General features: G+C 45.1%; 1 protein-coding gene across 1 annotated transcript in view; it reads left to right on the top strand.

Moving 5' to 3' along the window:
- LOC115385421 (seizure protein 6) overlaps positions 1–19,276 on the top strand; it is an 82,275-nt gene that overhangs the window by 9,328 nt on the left and 53,671 nt on the right. The window contains exon 3 of the mRNA XM_030087411.1: positions 10,109–10,298. Within this exon, the coding sequence (XP_029943271.1) occupies positions 10,109–10,298 (190 nt within the window). The remainder of the gene's footprint in view (positions 1–10,108; positions 10,299–19,276) is intronic.

Here is a 19,276-nt window from a genome sequence, read left to right as displayed (position 1 = left end):
TAGCCCTGGGCCAACTTCTGTATTGTGGCACAACACAGTTCCACACAGGAAATTGTAGCACTGCATGATCTAATGGCGAAATGCAATCATTTTACAAACGTTTCTAAATTTGCAAGTTACATGGCTAATCTGTTTGAAAAATGCATGCCGAGCTTCAAATCTCATTGCCCAGAACTGCCGCAATGGGCCAAGTTTTTGATTGACTCCTGGATAATGGAGCATGAAACGGTGTTTTGGCCGTAAATGTAGGTGAGGATAGAGGTCCAGAATGGGGGAGTGATGCTCTTCGATGATTTTGCCCAAGTACAGTGTCGCTGCTGCAGTAAGCGAAGGAGAAAAGATGAACTCCATACACAAGAGTAGTCCCAATGCTTATTACCCACTGGGATAAGGTCGCCGATCATTGTTGGCAGTAACCTCAGTAGGCACCACATTTGAGATGCTGACTGCCGCATGGAGCCTTCAGGGTTTCTGAGATCACTCTTGCTTATGACAGGTTTGTTGCCCTTATCCCAAAATCCATAGTAAAAGCTTGCTATTCTATAATTGAGCTTTTCTAGTGTGATATGCTTTTGCTCGATTAGCGAATTCAACACAAGTTTGACTTCATAGGGCCCCGCCCCTTCCAGTACATCATGCATGATGTCAACTGCCACATTGTCTGATACATGATAAAAAGACAAGTTGTTCAAGGCACTGTCTCTTTTCAGTCCTGTGTGGGAAGAGTCGGCTGTAAGCAAATCAGCTTCAAAAGTATTGCGACCACGCAATAGTGCAGGATCTTCCAGTGTCAGAGACCACACCATCCCTTTATCTGCTTTGCAGAACCGACACACATAATTTCCACTGAAGCTTTCAATGTAGCCAAGAACACCATGCAAGCCCAAATTATCTCCAACTACCTGGACCACCGTGAACTTCACAACCCCTTGATAGTTGGGAGTATTAACAACGATGCCATCACTCTCTAGGCATCTGATCTCTTCCAGGATAGGGTGCAGGATTGCATCAAGGCCATAGGTTGCTGCGTCATCTGATTTGTACACTGCGAGAAGGAACTGTGACTGCAAACTTGATAGCAGGTCTGGGAGCAAACTCTTCAAGATGAAATAAATAAGGCTTAACTTGTGAATCCCAGTCTTTGAATCAAGCGGATTTACTATCTCATCTTGGTAAATCAGAAGTGGGATGGAAACCTCATTCTGGAACAATGGGTGTGTCTTGCAAAACTCTCCATCAAAAACATCCTGAATCGCATCACCCTCTCTGTGCTGCCATTCCAGCATGGTCTGTAAAATCCCAGGAATTTCAAGAATCTTGGTCAGAAGGCTCTTCAGTGGAATATGGTGATATGAATCAGGTATTCCAACTTGCCTGACAATGCCAGTGGCAGAGGCTGTTGGCTGAACATAAGAAACCCCAGACAAAGTCTCCTCGACAGGCTGAATGAAGTTTCCAGATTTGGCAAAATACTGCATCTTTTTATAATCCGACTCCATCCCTATGAAAGGCTCAGCTACTTCTGAGAACTCCACTCCAAGCTCTTCTACCTCTGGGCTGTGATCAAGACCAAACTGATGAAATAAAGACATGGTCTTTGATTGCAGTCTGCTGACAATATCACTAATTAAACTGGAGGTATGCTGAACCACAAAAGTTTACGTTTGAGTATGTCATCGAAAATCTGGATCTTAGGTGGAGTAAAAAGAGGGCCACCCGACTGATAATGCCCTCTTGCTCTAATTCATCCCAATCCTACTCAAGTTCCTCAACTCCCTGAGCTGGCTCACTTTCAGAATTTACCATCTCAACATTCTGTACATCAACAGGTGGGGCTGGACCTTCATAGGGGTCATCAAGAGTACTCCCAACTTCATGCTCCTTTTCCAAGTGTCTTTTAAAAGACCACATGTAAGAAAATGTCTTACCACAACCGCTTTCGCTACACTGGAAATGTGATGATGCCGAGTTTACATTGTGAACTGCACGTAAATGCATAAAAAGACTCTTGATACCCCCTGAAATTTGCTTTATGCTCTTAAAGCAAGTATATGACATTTTCCCAAAGAAACTATTAAGTAGTAATTAGAAATAATAATGTGTGGAAAGAATTGAGCCTCTCACGTCTGTATTGATTTTAAATACGTATGAGTCCTTTAAATTTTCTGAGGAACTTCAGCCTCGGGCCAGCTCTCGGAATCAGCTCGTTGATGGTAGGCTCATCTAAAAGAAGAAAGCTTTCCTCATCAATCTCCTCCTCTGAAAGACAAAAACAGAAACAAAAAGACATCTTTGTTTTTAAAACAGAGGAGCAGAAAACAAAAATGTATAGCCAATTACATGGATTTATTTATTTATTTATTTATTTATTTATTTATTTCAGTCATGTTGTCACATTTATTCAGTATCACACATTGTCAATAGATGATTTCATATTGTACATGTCTGAAAGGGTAGCGGGAGAAGCAAAGCTTATCTAATCCCGCCCCCATTACCCCAATATTTACTCTCCTCCTTTGTCACATTTCATCAGATCATTGCAGAATTTGTATTCCATCCACTGAAGTATGGCGTAATTCTGTAGTGTCTTTTTAGTGTCCATGTTATTATTAAAAATTAGAACGAAGCACTGAAAGCCTACAAAATGGACCCCATCCATTTATTGGAGTCACTTTGATACAGTCAGTACATGACAGCTATTGAAAAAAAGAGGAAATTCTATTTCACAAGAGTTTCTACAAAAAGCTGTCAACTGCTAAACAGCTAGGTATAAAATATACAAAAAAGCACATATTACTGCTCTCAGATAAGAACATTAGTTTCTTTTGACTATCCAAATTATCCCCAATAGCAATGAAGACTTGACATGCTGTTGATAGGGAAATAAATATATTTCTTACCTTTAAATCTATGTACAAATTCGATCAGCTGCCACTCTGTCAAGGTGTGAATGACAAAACTGTCCATTGATCTGAAAACAATACAAAAAGAGCTTAAGCAAAAATAAAAAAGCGACTGTGTTAACTACAAGCATCACCAAAAGCAATACAGACAAGCAGCAGAGTGCAATACAATGTGAAAATAGCAAGCTGGTTTGTATGTGAAGAATAAACAGAATCATTTAATTAGAAGCCCAAAATAATAAGAGTCACAAGAGTGTGTTAAAGTGAAAAAAAATAAAATAAAAATAAGTTAAAGAAAGTGTGTTAAACTAAGAATAAAGTGAAATTTCTGTAAAATAAAACAAATTACCGTTTTTAAAAATGCTATTATATAATGTTTATGAAGTCCTTGTCATATCTGCCTTTCAGTCATCATAAATGTATCAGACAGGTCTTAAGTCAGATAGAACCACTTATTTTATTATAACCATGGGGTAATTTGCGTAAGGAAATCAAGACATTTCATGGGACACTGCACATCTTTCACAAAAAATATCTAAAGAGACAGATTTAAGCCCCCAGATACACTGAAGTCTCCCCTGTTTAAATCTGCTGATGATGACGTATGACTCCGAGGAGCTATGCTAACGCTAGCATAGTAAGCCCGCTAGCTAGTTACTTTAGCTTCCATGTCAGGAACAAGCGAATAAAGATTTCCGTCATAATCCAGGGTTTCTGCCAGACCTTTTCAGTCCGGGCGCCCCGCCCGCACTAAATTGTGCAGCACCTGGACAACGGAGAGGAGAAAAAAAAGTCTCCGACAGTCGAACACCGTTAGCTGCGTTAGCCACGTTAGCCGCGTTGTCTGACGCGTCGCGTCTCACCGCGGTTGGAACGCGCGTTGCCATTTGTTTTCAATTGTATTTTGATGCAAAATCGCGGAAAGCATTTGGCGGTGTGAACGCAGCTTCACCCTTATGAAAATACAGCTTCTTTCCCTGGCAAATTAGCTGGCTAGCTACACACTCACCAGCTGGCAAATTAGCCTGCTAATTGCTAACCTCAACAGTATAAAGATATTAATATAATATCTATATAAATTAAATATCTATCTACATTAATCAAATTACAGACAGCACAGACAATGTGAATTAGATATAATGTGCACAAACCTTTTACTTTGATTTGCTTCGCCGCGAGGATGATCAGTACGGTGCTCCTAGTGCTAGGCTTCAGCTCTCAGCGCAGACTGACGCTGTGTGGGCTCGTGCTGGAGCACGTCTGTCGACGTGTTTACGTCTTGACGTAAACAGACAAACAACCCAGGTGCTGAGTCAACCGATGTATGTTGGGTTGATGGATTTTGACCCAGCGCCTGAGTTGCATAAAAATAACCCAGATCCCACATAAATAACCCATAATGGCTAAAACATTTCATAACCCAGCGGTTGGGTAGATAAAATAACCCAGCTGTTTTTAGTGTGTTGGAAGCGTTGTCTGTTACCACAACCAAGTCTTTGTTTGTTTGCAATCCCCCACTCTTCTGCTGCATTTTGCAGGAGTTCTGCGATGTTTTCCCCGGTGTGGCTTTCATGTACAGCTCGCATTTGCAAAACTTGCGACTGCAGTTCCCAGTCCTCTGTGATGTGGTGTCATGTTATGGTCATGTATGAGTCCACTGACCTCGACGTCCAAGCATCACAGGTTAATGCGACCCGTTCTGCTGTTCTCAAAGATTGTTTGACTTTATGCTTAACCCCTTGGTAGAGTTTCGGCACCGCGGTTTTGGCAAAGAAATGGCGAGAAGGAATCGCATATCTGGGCTCAAGCGTCTTTAACATGTTGCAAAACCCGGTGTTTTCCACCATGCTGTATGGACGTAAATCTTTCACGATGAAGTAAACGATGGACTGAATTATCTTCTTTGCACACTCAGAATGTGGAGGTAGCTTTGCCATGCTCAGCATGTCCAGTGTCGGTTGATTTTTTTTGCAAGCGCTGGTTTCGTTTGGCCTCCACCTGCCAATGCAGCTGGACGGTCGCGGGAGAGGTGAACTCATGTTTGTGGTGTTCCCAGAGTGTTTAAAGCAGAACTATGCAACTTTTTTACCTCAATAAATGTTTTGTGCGGAGAACACTGAAGACAGCAAGCTTTCACAGGAGACCAGTAGGGGGAGCGCGAGAGCAAAAGTTGCATAGTTCTCCTTTAACTTTCGTACGGCATTCCTTGCAGATCGCGTGTGTCATGTCATTGTCTTTCTTTCCCTCTTTAGAGGAAAAACCCAAAATAACTCCAGATGTTTGACTTGAATTTTGATAGTGCGTTTTCCAATTCTTCTTTCTCAAGCAGTATTTACAGAATTTCCCAGTATTTGATTCTTTCTGAAGCAAATACTGGGAACTACTTTTTCTTTTGAAATCACTACGCCCAGACGCCATGTTTAGTAAGTAGTTCCGTCTGAGCAATCTTCGCATAAACAACTCAATCTGGTAATTTTGCATTAATTTTCCACAGCGTAGTGAATGTGCGGATTATAACGTGTCCGCCAAAGTGTTTTGGGGTTGTTGGATTGTGTATTTGATGAGTTTGATAAGGGGAAGCAAAAATACCATCCACTTCCATTGTGTCCATCCAGAAAACCTTCCCCGACTCACCTCTGGATAAACAACAGCTCGCCCTCACAAAAAAAGTAAGTATGCTGTTCAAATGACGTCGGTGTTTGGCGAATTATGGAAGGTAATTGGCGGTAGAATTATTACTCCGCAAATTAGCGAAATGGCTCACTCTCATGGGATTGAGATCAGAAGTCCTCCATCATTAACAAATCACCATGGGTCCCTAGGCAGTATGTCGCTCCTGCAAAAAGGGCTCTCAATGAACATTTTTGAGACATTTTGTGGTTTTTACGTTCAAAAACTGCTGTTACTGCCGATACTGCTGGTAGCAGTAGTACTGTGTACTCTGATTATTCTGACAGCACTCTTTTTAAATGGCCACCTTTCTGCTGTGTAGCCTGAGCACAAACCCCGTCTGACCGTATGAAGATGACAGCTAAGGCCAAATAGCAATCTCCCAGAAGATAGCTCAGATACAAACAACAGTCAGCAAAGGTTTGACCTCGGAGAGTGCAGGGTATTGACTGATGGATCAATACCCCCCACTGCTTTACTTGAGCCAAATTCCACCTCAGTTCAATAAAGCACAATTCTGTCTTGAAACTCTTGTCTGGACTGATGGCAGAGATTGATTAGGAAGCATTTGTCAGTGCTGAGGCAGTTTCCAAGAAGAATACATAACTTTCCCATCCTGAGGGAATTGCTGCTGCCCACCACTCCAGCTATGTCCATGCTCATTGGTAAGATGTGTACAGTTTTCAGAGGGTAGGTGTCTTTCTGTAAAAATAGTGACTCTTTGAGGAGTATTATGATTGCCTCTGATTACCTCCATTGCTGTTCGATTGTTTCCGTACTCACACTTGTAGTTTCATTGCATTGCCAAGAAGGCGAATATTCCCATGAATGCTAAATGAAAGAATATGCTGGACACAAGAGAGAAATGCCATGCTAGCAAATATACCTGAAGTGGAGGATAATTCGTTGAACCATAACTGGGAGCTGATGCTCCATTATGCAGGAGCCTCATTCCCACAGCGCGAATGTCTTTACCTTATTGTGGCTTTTTTCGTCCCTTCTTGTACAGCATTAAAGTACATTTATGTTGAAGCCGGACTGGAGCCCATGTAAATTGGATTAGGTCTCCCTGGGTTCTCTTCAGTGGTTTGTTATCCCTGTGCTGTGGCCATAATGTGATTACATGGTGGGGCCCTATGGGGATGGCTCGTAGCTCCGTCATCGAAGCTGAATACGTCACTTCCGTGTCCAAAGGTGCGATGGTGCAGTGCTGTGTCCCGTGTTGTAACAACAGAAATGATGTCAACAAAACCATACCCTACTACTGCTTTCCTCCGATATTACATCATTATATTATTTTGCTGATATTACAAATAATGAGGCGGACTCACGTTATACAGCTCAGATTTTTATTGTTTCATTTAATGATGTCTCAGAGCCAGACAGCAGCAGCACCGCCGCCAGGTCTCCTCCCCACAGCGGGACGGTCCCACCGGGACACACACACCCAGCACCGGACCCGGTCCTGAGCAGGACTCTGGACCGAGCGGGACCCGGGACTCAGTCCACGAGGGCGGCGCATGCCCCCCGCTGCCGGTGCTGCTGAAATTAAACACAATTTATAGAAGTCTAAATAAAATGTTTGGCTAAACGTCCTCTGTCTGTGTTTAATCTCCCTTTACTGATATTATTTTCTAGGCTGCTGGCTTCACATCACTGATTAAATAAATAATTTGCTAAACTTTAGAGTTTATTTACGTGTCAGTCGCGGTTCTTCAGGTCCTGCTGGTTCCCACATCAGCTCCTCTCGTGGCGCCGGCGCATCAACAGTAACTCTATCGGCCAGTACAATATTGTGTAAAACAGCACAGGACAAAATAAAGTCCCACATCTTTTCAGGGCTGAACAGCAGCGCCCCCCGCTGGATCTGAAGCTGCTCTGCAGCAGCTGTGCGTCGTTGAACACTGTTAAAACTGCCTCCTCTCCGTGGCAGGATGGACCAGCGGAGTTATCCAAAGTTAATAATCCTTTATTAATAGCACAAGGGGGGATATTATTAGATATTCTGTAAGGGCTTTTTTATTATTATTATTATTCTTTTACTTTTTAACCTGTACTGAATGTGTGCTGCTTCTGCTTTATGGCGTGTTTGAGGTTTGGTTTAAAATTATTTCCCTGGATGACACTTCTAGAATAAACTGTAAGTTGTCCACAAACCACAGACAGACAGTACCCAGTTCTAACATAGCTGATTAATTAATAGTTAAGTTACACAGCTTGACGCGAGGACTGACACCCTCGTGTTAATGCTAGCTAGCCACTTACTCACCTCAACCTTGTAAATGTTGTTTTTCATTGAAGCCTGTACTTTCCATTTCAGACTTCCACCTGTCACCACAGCGGTTTGAGTTGTAAGAGTTTAAACCTCTCTTCACTAACTTTGGAAAGTCAGCAAAATTCACTGTTACCATGAAAAAAGTGACCGGTTCTTTGGCAACATCCATTGTGTTTAGATTGCGCGCTGGAAGCCTTGGACCCGGAAGTGACTTGTGACGTCACACTAGCCATTCCCATTGTGCCTTCCTCAAAATGAAAATACCTTCAGACAACTGGAAAACACTTGGTCGTGCCTTTGTTGGATGCATCGGTTGCCACAGAAAAATACACATTGTTTTCTTTAATGTAAACTGTATTTGTTTGCGCAGAGTAGGGTGCTAGCACATTGTTACACAAAGCCTTAGCTTTTGTTTTTCCACAAGTCATCCCCTTAGCTGTAGATGAGTCACTGAAGATCTCCCTGTCAACTTGATTCCACAGTCTACGCTCCTGTATGACTGCTGATGCTTGACTGCATGACAGACTTTACAAAGTTCTGCAGCAGATATCTGGTCATCTTCAGGTGTTGCTTCCCGAAAAAATAACGGGAGGGAGGAGGCTCCTGCAGCCGGTCTGTTGCATTGGTGCTTCTCTGTGCCGCGTGCCTTTAAATGGCCGCCTTTCCTTGGTCGCTAATGTCAACATCGCATCGACAAAGTGTGCAATAAGCATGTAAATCGCCTTTGCTGCTCTTGCTAATAAATGCTGCTCTTTGACCACTCTGAGTTGAATGACGTCTGTCTTTTTGGGATGTTGACGTTCAACAAGATGCAGCAGCTGGCACACGGCAACAGGTGCGGCTTGTTTACATTTTTTCAACCAATGAGAAACCAGAGAATTGAGTGACACTGCTATTAGCCATTTTTTTAACAAGAAGTCTGACACCATTGGATGATATGCAGTGTTGCATTCAGGTGCAACTCTAAAAAGGAGGACAAATGAGCGTCCAGCTTGAGGCTGCGCCGGACGCTGGACAAGGTGTTTAAAATCTAGACTGTCCAGCCTAAATCCGGACGTATAGCCACCCTATTAACAGCACATCAGAACTTGTTACACTCAAGCTTGCCGTCCAGGCTGCTGAGCAAGCTCTGTAGCAGTCATTCCTGGTGCGTAGAAGATTCTCTGTCCACTGACATGGAGTGCATCAGGTTATCTCCCATCCTCCAAAAAGGAAAACCATGAAGTTAAGTGTGTGTGATTCTTCATTGGTTTGTGGATGTGCTTGTTGCACGTGGTCCTCTGAAGACTGTTCATTTCAGCATGAGCACACATGCTAGGCTCCCCCGAAACAATACCTGGGAGAGGTATAGCCAATTCATTTGACTTCTGCTTTCTCTCGGAACACAGCCCCTGACTATTGCAAATTTTTTTGCTATCTAGTTTTAAAAAATATATCATGCAGTTCTGCAGAAGGTTCGGTTTCTTGTTCATGTCTCCCCTGCAGTCTCTACATCATGCAGTTCAGATTGTAAATGTAGCGCTGTTGGTGCTGCTTGCAGGTCTGGGTCATTCTGTGGAGGAAGTTTTGGTAGGATTTCACTGCATGTCGGTGTGTCACGGTGAGCTGTTGTTGAAGTTTAGTACTCGCTTGTTGGTGGCTGTCCTGGTTTCTGGTCATGGTCAGAACATTTCTGAATGCTTGGTATTTGTTGGGTTCACTCAGGTGTTTGCAGAACTCAAAACAGCCTGGGAGTCAAAGGAGGATGCTGGACAACGCACTCGTTTCTTGGTCTTTATTTTCTTGTTAGACGAGCACTTTCATTGTTATTTGTAAACCTTAAACAAGGGAATAAATGCATTAGTTGAATCAAGCATTATCAGCCATGTCAACCAAACACCAAATAACCTTCACACAAAATCAAAACCAATCTTTTCCCAACTGTCAAACTTCCAGAGCTGCTGAGGCGTATTTACACTGAATTATAAAACATACATGGTGTAGTGGAAGTGCAATGACTGCAGAAACGAACTGGTCTTTCTATGATGGATGAGGCTCTTCCTCTTATGGTTGGATATGAAGTCAGTTGACTTTTATCTGAGGCTGTGCACAGCCATGTGCCAGATAAAAAAATAAAAATGTTTTTTTCAAGTAAAAAGAAGACAATGTGACTCTGATTGAAACAGGAAAAATCTCCTGCACTGTGTCCCAGTATCCGTGTCCTTTTCAGTTTTCTTATTTCACATACAAATTGAGTAGTTGCGACTCTGCTTCCCTCCAGGTGATGAAGGCTGATCTCTCTGAGGGAGAAAAAATGGTGTTTGAAGATTTGGGCCGTGGGGAGAACTCGATGCTGGCCAACGAATCCATCCTGATGAGAGGCCTGGTGGTCCGGAGCCACAGCAACCAGATCTCCATCCGCTTCCACAGCCTGCGCTCTCCTGCTGGGTCGGTCCTGCTCAGATATCAAGGTACGCCGGTTCAGCGCTCCTCAGCCAAGCCAGCGATCCCAGCGATGGGAAGCACGTTCATGTTCCTTCATTTGCTGTGCCGTCACATCGGCCCTGACTTATCAAACCATCACACGGCGGCGTTCGGGCGTACGGCCACATGAAAGACGGGATCGGCATTTATCAATATGATCGTGATCGTACTGAAACCTGTAGCAGGTTTCAGTCAGGGTGGATTTGCTGCAGTGCAGACGACCGGTTTCAGCCTCCACATTTATCAACACTCGATCATTCAGATGCTGAGATCGGTGAGGGAGGAACGTTTGGTTAATGCCACGCCGGCTCCGTCCTACGATGATTTGCACCTGTTTCAAAGATCGTTTGATAAATGAGGCCCACTGTTTTCTGTTTTTTTAAATTACTAGTAGAAGAAACAGTTTAGTCAGCCAGTCACAATTGCTTGTGTCTTATCCACAGAGGAGAAGGGTTTTTATTTTCCCTTGGATGTGCCCATGCTCATGCAGAGCTAACTTTTCTCTGCTACCGGGCCTGCAGAATGGTTTCTCTGATGATGGACATATTCTGTGACATATGACCTCTGGTACATGTATTATTAAAATGTCTTTAGCTCAGAACCATCCCATTCAGCATGTCACTACATGAAGACCAAATACTTCTATATGTTTTTAAGAGGACCAGAAATAATGTTTTTTTGAGTCTAAGCTTCAGTCATCTGGTTTGATCCGGCCAAAGTAATGCCTTTTCCAGTCCACATGTTTAATAATTCAGAGCTATTCCTAGGCTTTTAGGAGTGTTAAAATAAATGTGCCAGGAGTAATTCTTGCTTACACAAAGAATTAGGTCAACTTTAAGCCTCAAAGATTCATCTCTGCTCATTTATTCATTAATGTAATAATCACTTTAAATCATATATAATGACAAACGTGGATGTCTGTTATTATGTAATATGCAGTTATGTGTGAAGTGTCTATATAAAAAGAGATGTTATGATGTGAGGTGTGATGGCTTGGGCTTACGCTCAGTCACAGACAGCAGAGCAGAGATGGAGGAGAGGGTGATTTGCAGAATTATTTCTCTTCTGAAAGGAGGTGAAGGGAGAAAAGAGTTTGTGATCTATTGATCCAGTGAGCTCGGTGAGGGCGTCAAAGGTCAAGAGGCGCCGATCAGATTCCCTAAGGCAGGGGTCACTAACTGGCGGACCGCGGTCCGGATCCGGACCCAGACGCCATTCAATACGGACCCGGACTTATATTGAGCGGAGCGGAGCACGGCGTGCGGAGCAGTAGGGCGTGCGACGCGCGGATCGGTGCGGCGGCGCGCAGAACGGTGCGGCACGGTGCCTGCATGCGCTGCCCGTCCAGCTTCACATGTCCGCGTGGGTGCGCGTTGCACGTTGGTCCGCGTGACGTAAAAATCGTCATGAATTCCTGTCCGCTAGGGTCCTGCAGACCGATCCGCGGACGTCCGCACAGCAGCCAGATTTTGAGACCGCGTTGCGCGCAGCTCGTGGCGGTGTACGCATGCGCCAGACCGCTACAGCGAACCAAGCATGACGGTAAAAGTGAAAGCAGACGGAGCTCCAGCCTGATGGCTCCACTTAAAGACACTGAAAGAGTGGAAAACTGGTGGAAAGAGAGAGAGACTGTCTGGAGGGAGGAGAAGGTCTGCAGACAGAAGTGAAAATAACTAATCGCTCCGGCGCCGCCCCGCGATTCAGAAACAGGAAAAAAAGCTAAATAAACTTCAATACGTAAAGATAATGTACTGACAGGGTATGTGCTTAATTTTCTCTAAATAATCTCTAATAAAGGAGCAGATAAACAGTCTGTAGAGCCGGAAAAGCTTCTCGAGGATGCGTGGGTCAGCGTTCCAGCACTGAACGTTGCACAGCTGAGCTCAAAATGTAGTCTGGGAGAAATATGGGAGAAAGCGCGTGGGCATCGGTGGAGCGCGGACACTCCAAAGCGAACACTCCAAAGCGGACACTCCAAAGCGGACACTCCAAAGCTGGATGCCCCCCCCCCCACCTTTAATTCTGGGCCCCCCCAACCCTGGGCCCGGCACAACAGACCCGTTTGTCCCCCCTGTCGGCGGGCCTGGAGCCCAGTACGATCAGTCCACCAGGATCCTGACAGTCACTCACTGCCCAGCAAGTTGCTTGGATTTTGGGGCAACACAAGAAACCATTTAGTGATGGGAGGTTGTCAAGGAGGGCATGAATTCATTTGATTTGATAGTCAGCTACTGATGACATGCAGACGCTCATAGAACTACTAGGTTACGTTAGCATAAATCACACTCATTCAGTTAGACATTATGATGTTCCGGACCTTTGCTTTAACCAAAGATCCCTGACCTTACCTCTGTGAAGTTTAGTTGCATACCCCTGCCCTGAGGCGTTGTCTGGAGCTGGCATGGAGAGCAGGCCGGAGGCAGGCGGCGGTCAGGAGAAGGCTGGACCAGGCTGGTCCGGCTGGTGAGCGGTCAGACAACCCGGAATTAGAGAGGAAGGACCTGAGAGCAGAAGGATACACACATCACACTACTGTCCAGCGCCGGGAGGACAGCACGGGGAATGGAGTTATGTAGTACCTCCGTATAAATATCTTGGTGTTCTGACTGACGAAGGACTTTCTTTTGGCTCCCACATAGAGTGCCTGGCCAAAAAATGAAAACTGGAACTGGGCTTCTTTTATGGCCACAGGACATGTTTTACTTTTGCAGTCAAGAAAAAGTTATTTCTGTCAGAGTCTTGGATTATGAACGCCCTGCAGAACGTCTGCACTGGTCTCTGTGGACCACGGAGCTCTGAGATTTAACAGGCTGTAAAGCCCTCTTTCATAAGGTACAATATTTGTCTTTATCTTATCTGATTTGTGTTTTATCGGACCTCTCTGTTCTAATACCTGAAACAAGCTGCTGTCTTGACTTTCCTTGGTTACTGTGTCTCAACAGGACTGCACGGCTAAAATGCAGGCTAAAATAAAACCAACAAAGATTAAATGAATTAAAATACTCAATATATAATTTAATGTTGATAGAAGCGTGTTTGTGGTGTGAAAGGCTGTAAAAGATGCTGACAGCTTTGTTAAATTCTCAGAGCTCTGCGAGGAAGAGTCTTCAAAGTGCCGCTGATATGTTTGCTGACAGAGCAGAGCGGCCTCTCAGGCCTCTCAGCAGAGATTCACTGATTTATTTCTTGTTTTATTTTTTGGAGGGTTCTAACAGGTTCTGTGCGTTTAGTGAGACACTGACAAGAGCCTGGTAAGAATCATGGATTATCATGACTACAGCCAGTCCAGTGGCAGGTTTTGCTCTTGTCAAAACAGATATTAATGGATTAATGTTGCGATTTATTGGACCTTTATTGGAACCAGAGACGTGAGGAAACAAAGCTACGCTGGCGCTCATCCAGCTCCTGTCCACTCTGGGATTTCTGACACTAACTTTAATGTCGAACCAGCTTTTCTTCCCCGGGTGATCTCTCCTCTGACCATTCGCTGTGGTGGTGATCTCATCCCAGGCAGAATTTATCCTTCGGTTGGTTTTCTGGCTTGCTTCAACCTGCTGACAGGTTTTTGGGTTTGAGAAAACTTCTTTTTCTGCTCCTTGACCTGATTATGCCCCTTAAACATTGGACGTCGTATGGACGTCCAGATCATGTCCATATTGCGTCGGTCCGTCCTAGACCAATTATCGACCTATTTTGGACGTCCAAAATAGGTGCGGTATTTGGACGTCTTATTATTACCCAATTTCGACGTCTAGATGAGTTGAAGATCTGGACGTCGAAATTAGGACCCAATATCGACGTCTACATGCGGCTGAATATTCGAAAGTCGGGGAAACTTTATGTTCCTTGATTAAAAGTGTTTACCGTCTGAAAGAGATGAGATGACGTATTATGTATGAAACGGGTTTTGATGTATTTTATTTTTGTTTTATTTTGAAGGGCGACAGACAGGAAGTTCTGTGTCTGTGTTCACTTATTGGCTGCCATAATGTATATTAGCTTGACTGAGTGAACCCGGAAGTGGAGGTGTGTCAGATGCTACACTTTACTGCGAAAGCCACGGAGCTGGAGACGCTGCTGTCGGGCTAATTAAGTGTTTTTCCCTGGATCGCTGGTCCAGCGGTTGTCGGGGAACCCTGATTCCTGTTTTGTGGACCGACGGTAGTCTGGAGCCACCTTGGACCGGCCGGTCACAGTCCCTTTTGAGGGCAGTCAGCACCATAGCATGCTGGGACAGCGGATGGAGGAAGAGTTCGCTGCAGATTCCTCACTGGTCCGTATTTTGAGCACTGTGAAGTTTTTGCAATAAAATCTGTTTAAAAAGAATTGGATTGTGATCGTAGTTTCCTGTACCTGTGAATTTTGCTGTACCTTGGCTTGTCAGGAGGTTGGTGCCGTCTTTACGCATTTCCAGTTAGCATCTGCTGGTGATTGATTCAAATGAAGTAATAGGAAAATAACCTTGGACTCAAAACAACGCTGATAGTAAATGGTTGAAGTTGTGTCGTAAACTCACTGTGGATTCAACATTGAAATATCAACATTCTTCAGATGTATATCCTCGTTAGTATTTTTAAAATCATGACTTATAAAAATTTTCCTGAAATATGTCGGTTGAAAAACAACGTTATTTCAACATCCAGACAGCGTTGATAATTTACCATTGGAAAAGTGTTTGTGTGAATGTTAACCCCGCCTTGTATTTATTTTTCTTTGAGTCTGTTTGTTTTCATTGTCTCCTAAAGATAGAATTATGTCTAACAAAAGAGCGGCCCAAGCGGTTAAATTTAGTACGTAATTTCATCAAATTGTGAACTTTGGAGAAACACAAACATTTTTAAAACCACCACTTTATTTTAGGATAAGTAGTATTCCGCAAAATAGTGGTCACCCTCCCGTTTACAGCTGGTTTACTCAATAAACTAACAGCTCAGCAGGTAAGGTGAAGGATCGCCGAACAGCAAGTCATGAATTCGAATCTCGAGCGTCTCCCGTTTGTAATAAATCGCTGAAAAAACTGAAAGAATATGCCGCGAACTTGGGTCGCACACCCGGAGATTAGGTTTTGGGCAACTTAAATTATATTTTTCCCTCTTTTTTTGGCCCTTGTCTGAAGGTCCTGGTGACGTCGATACCCGACGTCGAAATTACGTAAAAAAAAAGACGTCATCTGGCGTTACATTCTGCACCTTGTGGGGACGTTGCTGGGACGTCCAACAATGACCTTAAAAAGATGCTGATTCAACGTCTTTTTGCTCAGTGGGTGAAAGGTGAGGAGAACATAAATCTTAATAAAGAGGCATGCTGTTTCCATGTCTGGCCAGTTTGAGGCGTTTCTGAATGTAAATGACTCTGACCATGAACGAGAACGCATTTATCAACAGTCGGTGTAAGACAGGCGTCTGCATGCTTCATAATCATGGACTGTTTTTTACGTCCACACATTCTACGTTTCATTTGTATGACAGAATTTAGAACCTGCTCTGCACACAGGTTGATGAATGGGGCTCCTGGTGAGGTCCTCAGTGATGTGTACACCAGTTCTGGTTCTGGCTGTGGTCTGGGTTGTGGTCCAGGACCAGGTGCCGTCTCCCCACCAGCAGCCTGAACAGAACCCCGGACCCACACCTCTTTTCTTCAGAAAGCTTTCAAAGAGCCACAACACGGCCGATCTCGCTGGACACAGCGAGTTTAATCTGCCGTCTGTCTGCAGACACACTGCTGTGCCCATAACCCCCCCCCCCTCCTGGCGGAGCAGCGATCACAGCGAAACAGGATCCATCCAACAGTTTATCACACCATAATTGATTATTAGTGATTCACAGTTAATGATCTGTAATTATTCATTATGAATGACGATTTACACAAACTAATTATCTAATAAAAACTACTTGAAGTGACCAATTATCTCCGGTAATTCATACTTTAGTGATTTAATAGTAACTAGAATTTGGCACTCAGAGAGGCAGACCTCCGCCACAGGTGAAATCAGTCACCAACAACAATGAGAACACCAGATATAAATATCAATAAACAGATGTAAACAAACCCTGCCCAGTGTTTCCTGCAGGATAACAGATAACAGTTTGGCCACGGAGGAATGTGTGGCGGCCCGGGGGGGAGGAAGAGACGACGACGACGAGCGTTGCTGAGAGTTGCCGAGAGTTGCCGAACGGCGGGGGCGATCGAGCAGTGCGCTGCTCACACAGCGTCGAAGCGGCGCAGAGCACGCCGCTGCTGCTCCACGGCGCAGAGCACGCCGCTGCTGCTCCGCGGTGCACAACTGCTAATTAGCCGCAAACGCGGCGCTACTTTTTTTTTTTCCCTCTCCGTTGTCCGGGCGCTGCAGAATTTAGCGCAAGCGGGGCGCCCGGACTGAAAAGGTCTGGCGGAAACCCTGCCTGTCATCAATTTAAGACGTAGTACTGAGGCCCTCTGCTGGACAGATACAGTACTACACTGGTCAAATGGAAGTCGTCGCCCTAACGTAACTCAGCAATAAAAACAACAACACAATGACGGACATGCAGAGATGCATAACAAAGGAAACAAACAGTCCAACATCGGGTGGAATCACTTACAGACCAAGCTCTGATCAAGGTTTGAAGAGAAGCCAACTTGTGGCGATTTTCTCGTGCTGCTGCGCGACTGTTCCGTCCGTGAAACAGGTCCGACTAGGAACTCAAACTAAAGTTCCGCTGGGCGGTACACCCTATCGGTCAATGACAGAGAATCCTTTAAAAAAGTTAGCCCAAGACCCACCGTTCCGCAAAGTTTCATTGCAATCCGTCCATTACTTTTTCTGTAATGTTGCTAACAAACCAACCAACCAACCAACCGACGTGATTACACGACCTCCTGGCGGAGGTAATTACCAAACGTAAAGCCCAACACAGTCCGTGGTCTATGGACCCAGTTGCAGAGGGAGGGGCTTGGTTCAAGTGCTGCCACTTTATTTACCAGGACCTTTCAGGTTATGGTGTTGAAGCTGAGGTCAAGTTAATGAGATATAACAAGTTCTCCCACTCAAATGAGCACAGTGTCGTTAATTCATGCCTCAAATTAGAACCATGGGGTACGTTTTAACATCAAGCGCCTCCGAAGTGACCATGTAAATAATTTCACGGCACATCACAGCCTGATGGAGTGGTTTTTTTTTTCTTTCTTTTTTTCTCATACTTCTACTTTGGAGGCCCCACCTCCATCCTGGACCTACTTCCTGTTTTAGAGGAGTCTGATCCACCAGATTCCGATGTTATGGTTTCCAGAGGCCTCACAGTTCAAGCCTCAGGTCTGTATCTGCTGTAGAGGTCAAATGAGAGCAAAAGAGCTATGGGGGTCAAAGGTCACAGCAGGCCTCATGTCTCAGCTAGGCCTCAGACGGTAAATTGACCTTTAGGAGCTCATCTAGCGGACTGTCTGGCACCAGTCTTCTTCCAGGCCTCACAGCATGAAGAAGAGAAAAAAAGCTAGAGGGTAACAGCCAACCTTAGTTTGGGTTCAATCGCAGCTCTGTAGTTCGTGGCCTGCCTGGTCAGTTCGGGGCCAGTGATGGACAGTAGTGCATCCATTGGTTCTGCACTCATCCTAAAGTACTGATGATGGCGCCCACTGTCCAGCCTCAGCTCCGCCACGAGATGATGGGAATCTCCTTGATGTCTTCGTCGCTGGTTCAGCAGATGCACCCAAAACCGGGCCCTGCTTCGACCTCTCCTCTCTGCCAAGCAGCAGGAGAAAAGCAAAAATCCTCCTCCTACATGGAGCTATACATGAAAAAAGAAAAGATCCTTTTTCACAGTCATTGAACACAGTCAATCAAAGTAGAAGCTTTAAAAGAACGTAACGAAGCAGATATTACCGTTTTGTATATAGAATAAACCTTACAAAATTAATTATTGGATAAAGAAAAGCAATCATTTGAGATCAAAACATAAAATATGTACTCACCCAGGGCCGGCGATTAGGCTGGGCATCCGGGGCACTTGTCCAGGGCGCCGAGCCATAGGGGACGCCTGAGGCCGTGAGGCGCACCGCCCAGGGGGCGCCGCTGTGACGGCCGTTTGAGCAGCGCACTGCTTGGCTTCGCTCGGTCGCTCGCTGCCCCCCCCCCCCCCCTTGCGGCGCGACTCTCCGCGACACTAAAGGGCCTCAGTATGCTCCCCCGTCGCCGCCACGGCGTTCCTACGCCGGCAACCCTACGCCGCTACTGAACATATCTTGCTCCTGCGTCAAGGGAACGCCCTCCCTCCTCTGCCAAGCCGCTAGCAGTCACAACAACAATGCGGCTTCCGTAGCTCCGGCTTTACCCAGACATAGATCTACAGACATAGATTTCTAGACGTACGTATCTAGACACGAATACCGAACATATATCTGCATATATGACATATCTGGCGACACCGGGCTGTGGTGGAGGAGAGGCTGAGCGGACCGTGATGAAATATTGGTGAAACTAATGAGCTTTTGGACGATTAAAGCCGTTTGAGGAGCGGCTATACACGTAGCCCCGTCTGCTAACAGTGCTAACACTGCTAACAGTATAGGGATGTGCGCCGCTCAATTTTTGGATCTAAATTTGTCCTGAAGCTCTGTTCGGATCAGAAAAGCATTTCGGTTGAGTTCTACTTTATTCTTTAAACAACGCGAAAGCGGACCAATCACAGCCCTCGACGTTCACGTCACCACGCGTCGAAACGACGCGAAGTCACAATTTTTGGGAGGCGCACGTCAAGCCCCGACGTAGCCCGTCGTAGGGCTACGCCGTCTATGTCGTAGGAACGACGGAGCGGCGACGGGGGAGCATACTGAGGCCTTGAGGCCTTAACACTTGCCCAGGGCGCCTGACAAGCCCGCGCCGGCCCTGTACTCACCCATTCTAGAAAAACTATGAAGTACAGGGCAATGTGGCTGGCACGAGCAGAGTGATCTTGTATAAGCGGTGATGTGTGTTTTTTTTTTCTTTTTC

The sequence above is a fragment of the Salarias fasciatus genome, unplaced genomic scaffold (assembly GCF_902148845.1).
Source record: "Salarias fasciatus unplaced genomic scaffold, fSalaFa1.1, whole genome shotgun sequence".
Taxonomy (NCBI): Eukaryota; Metazoa; Chordata; class Actinopteri; order Blenniiformes; family Blenniidae; genus Salarias; species Salarias fasciatus.
Note: the sequence above shows the minus strand (reverse complement) of the source record. Positions and strands in the feature narration are given on the sequence as shown.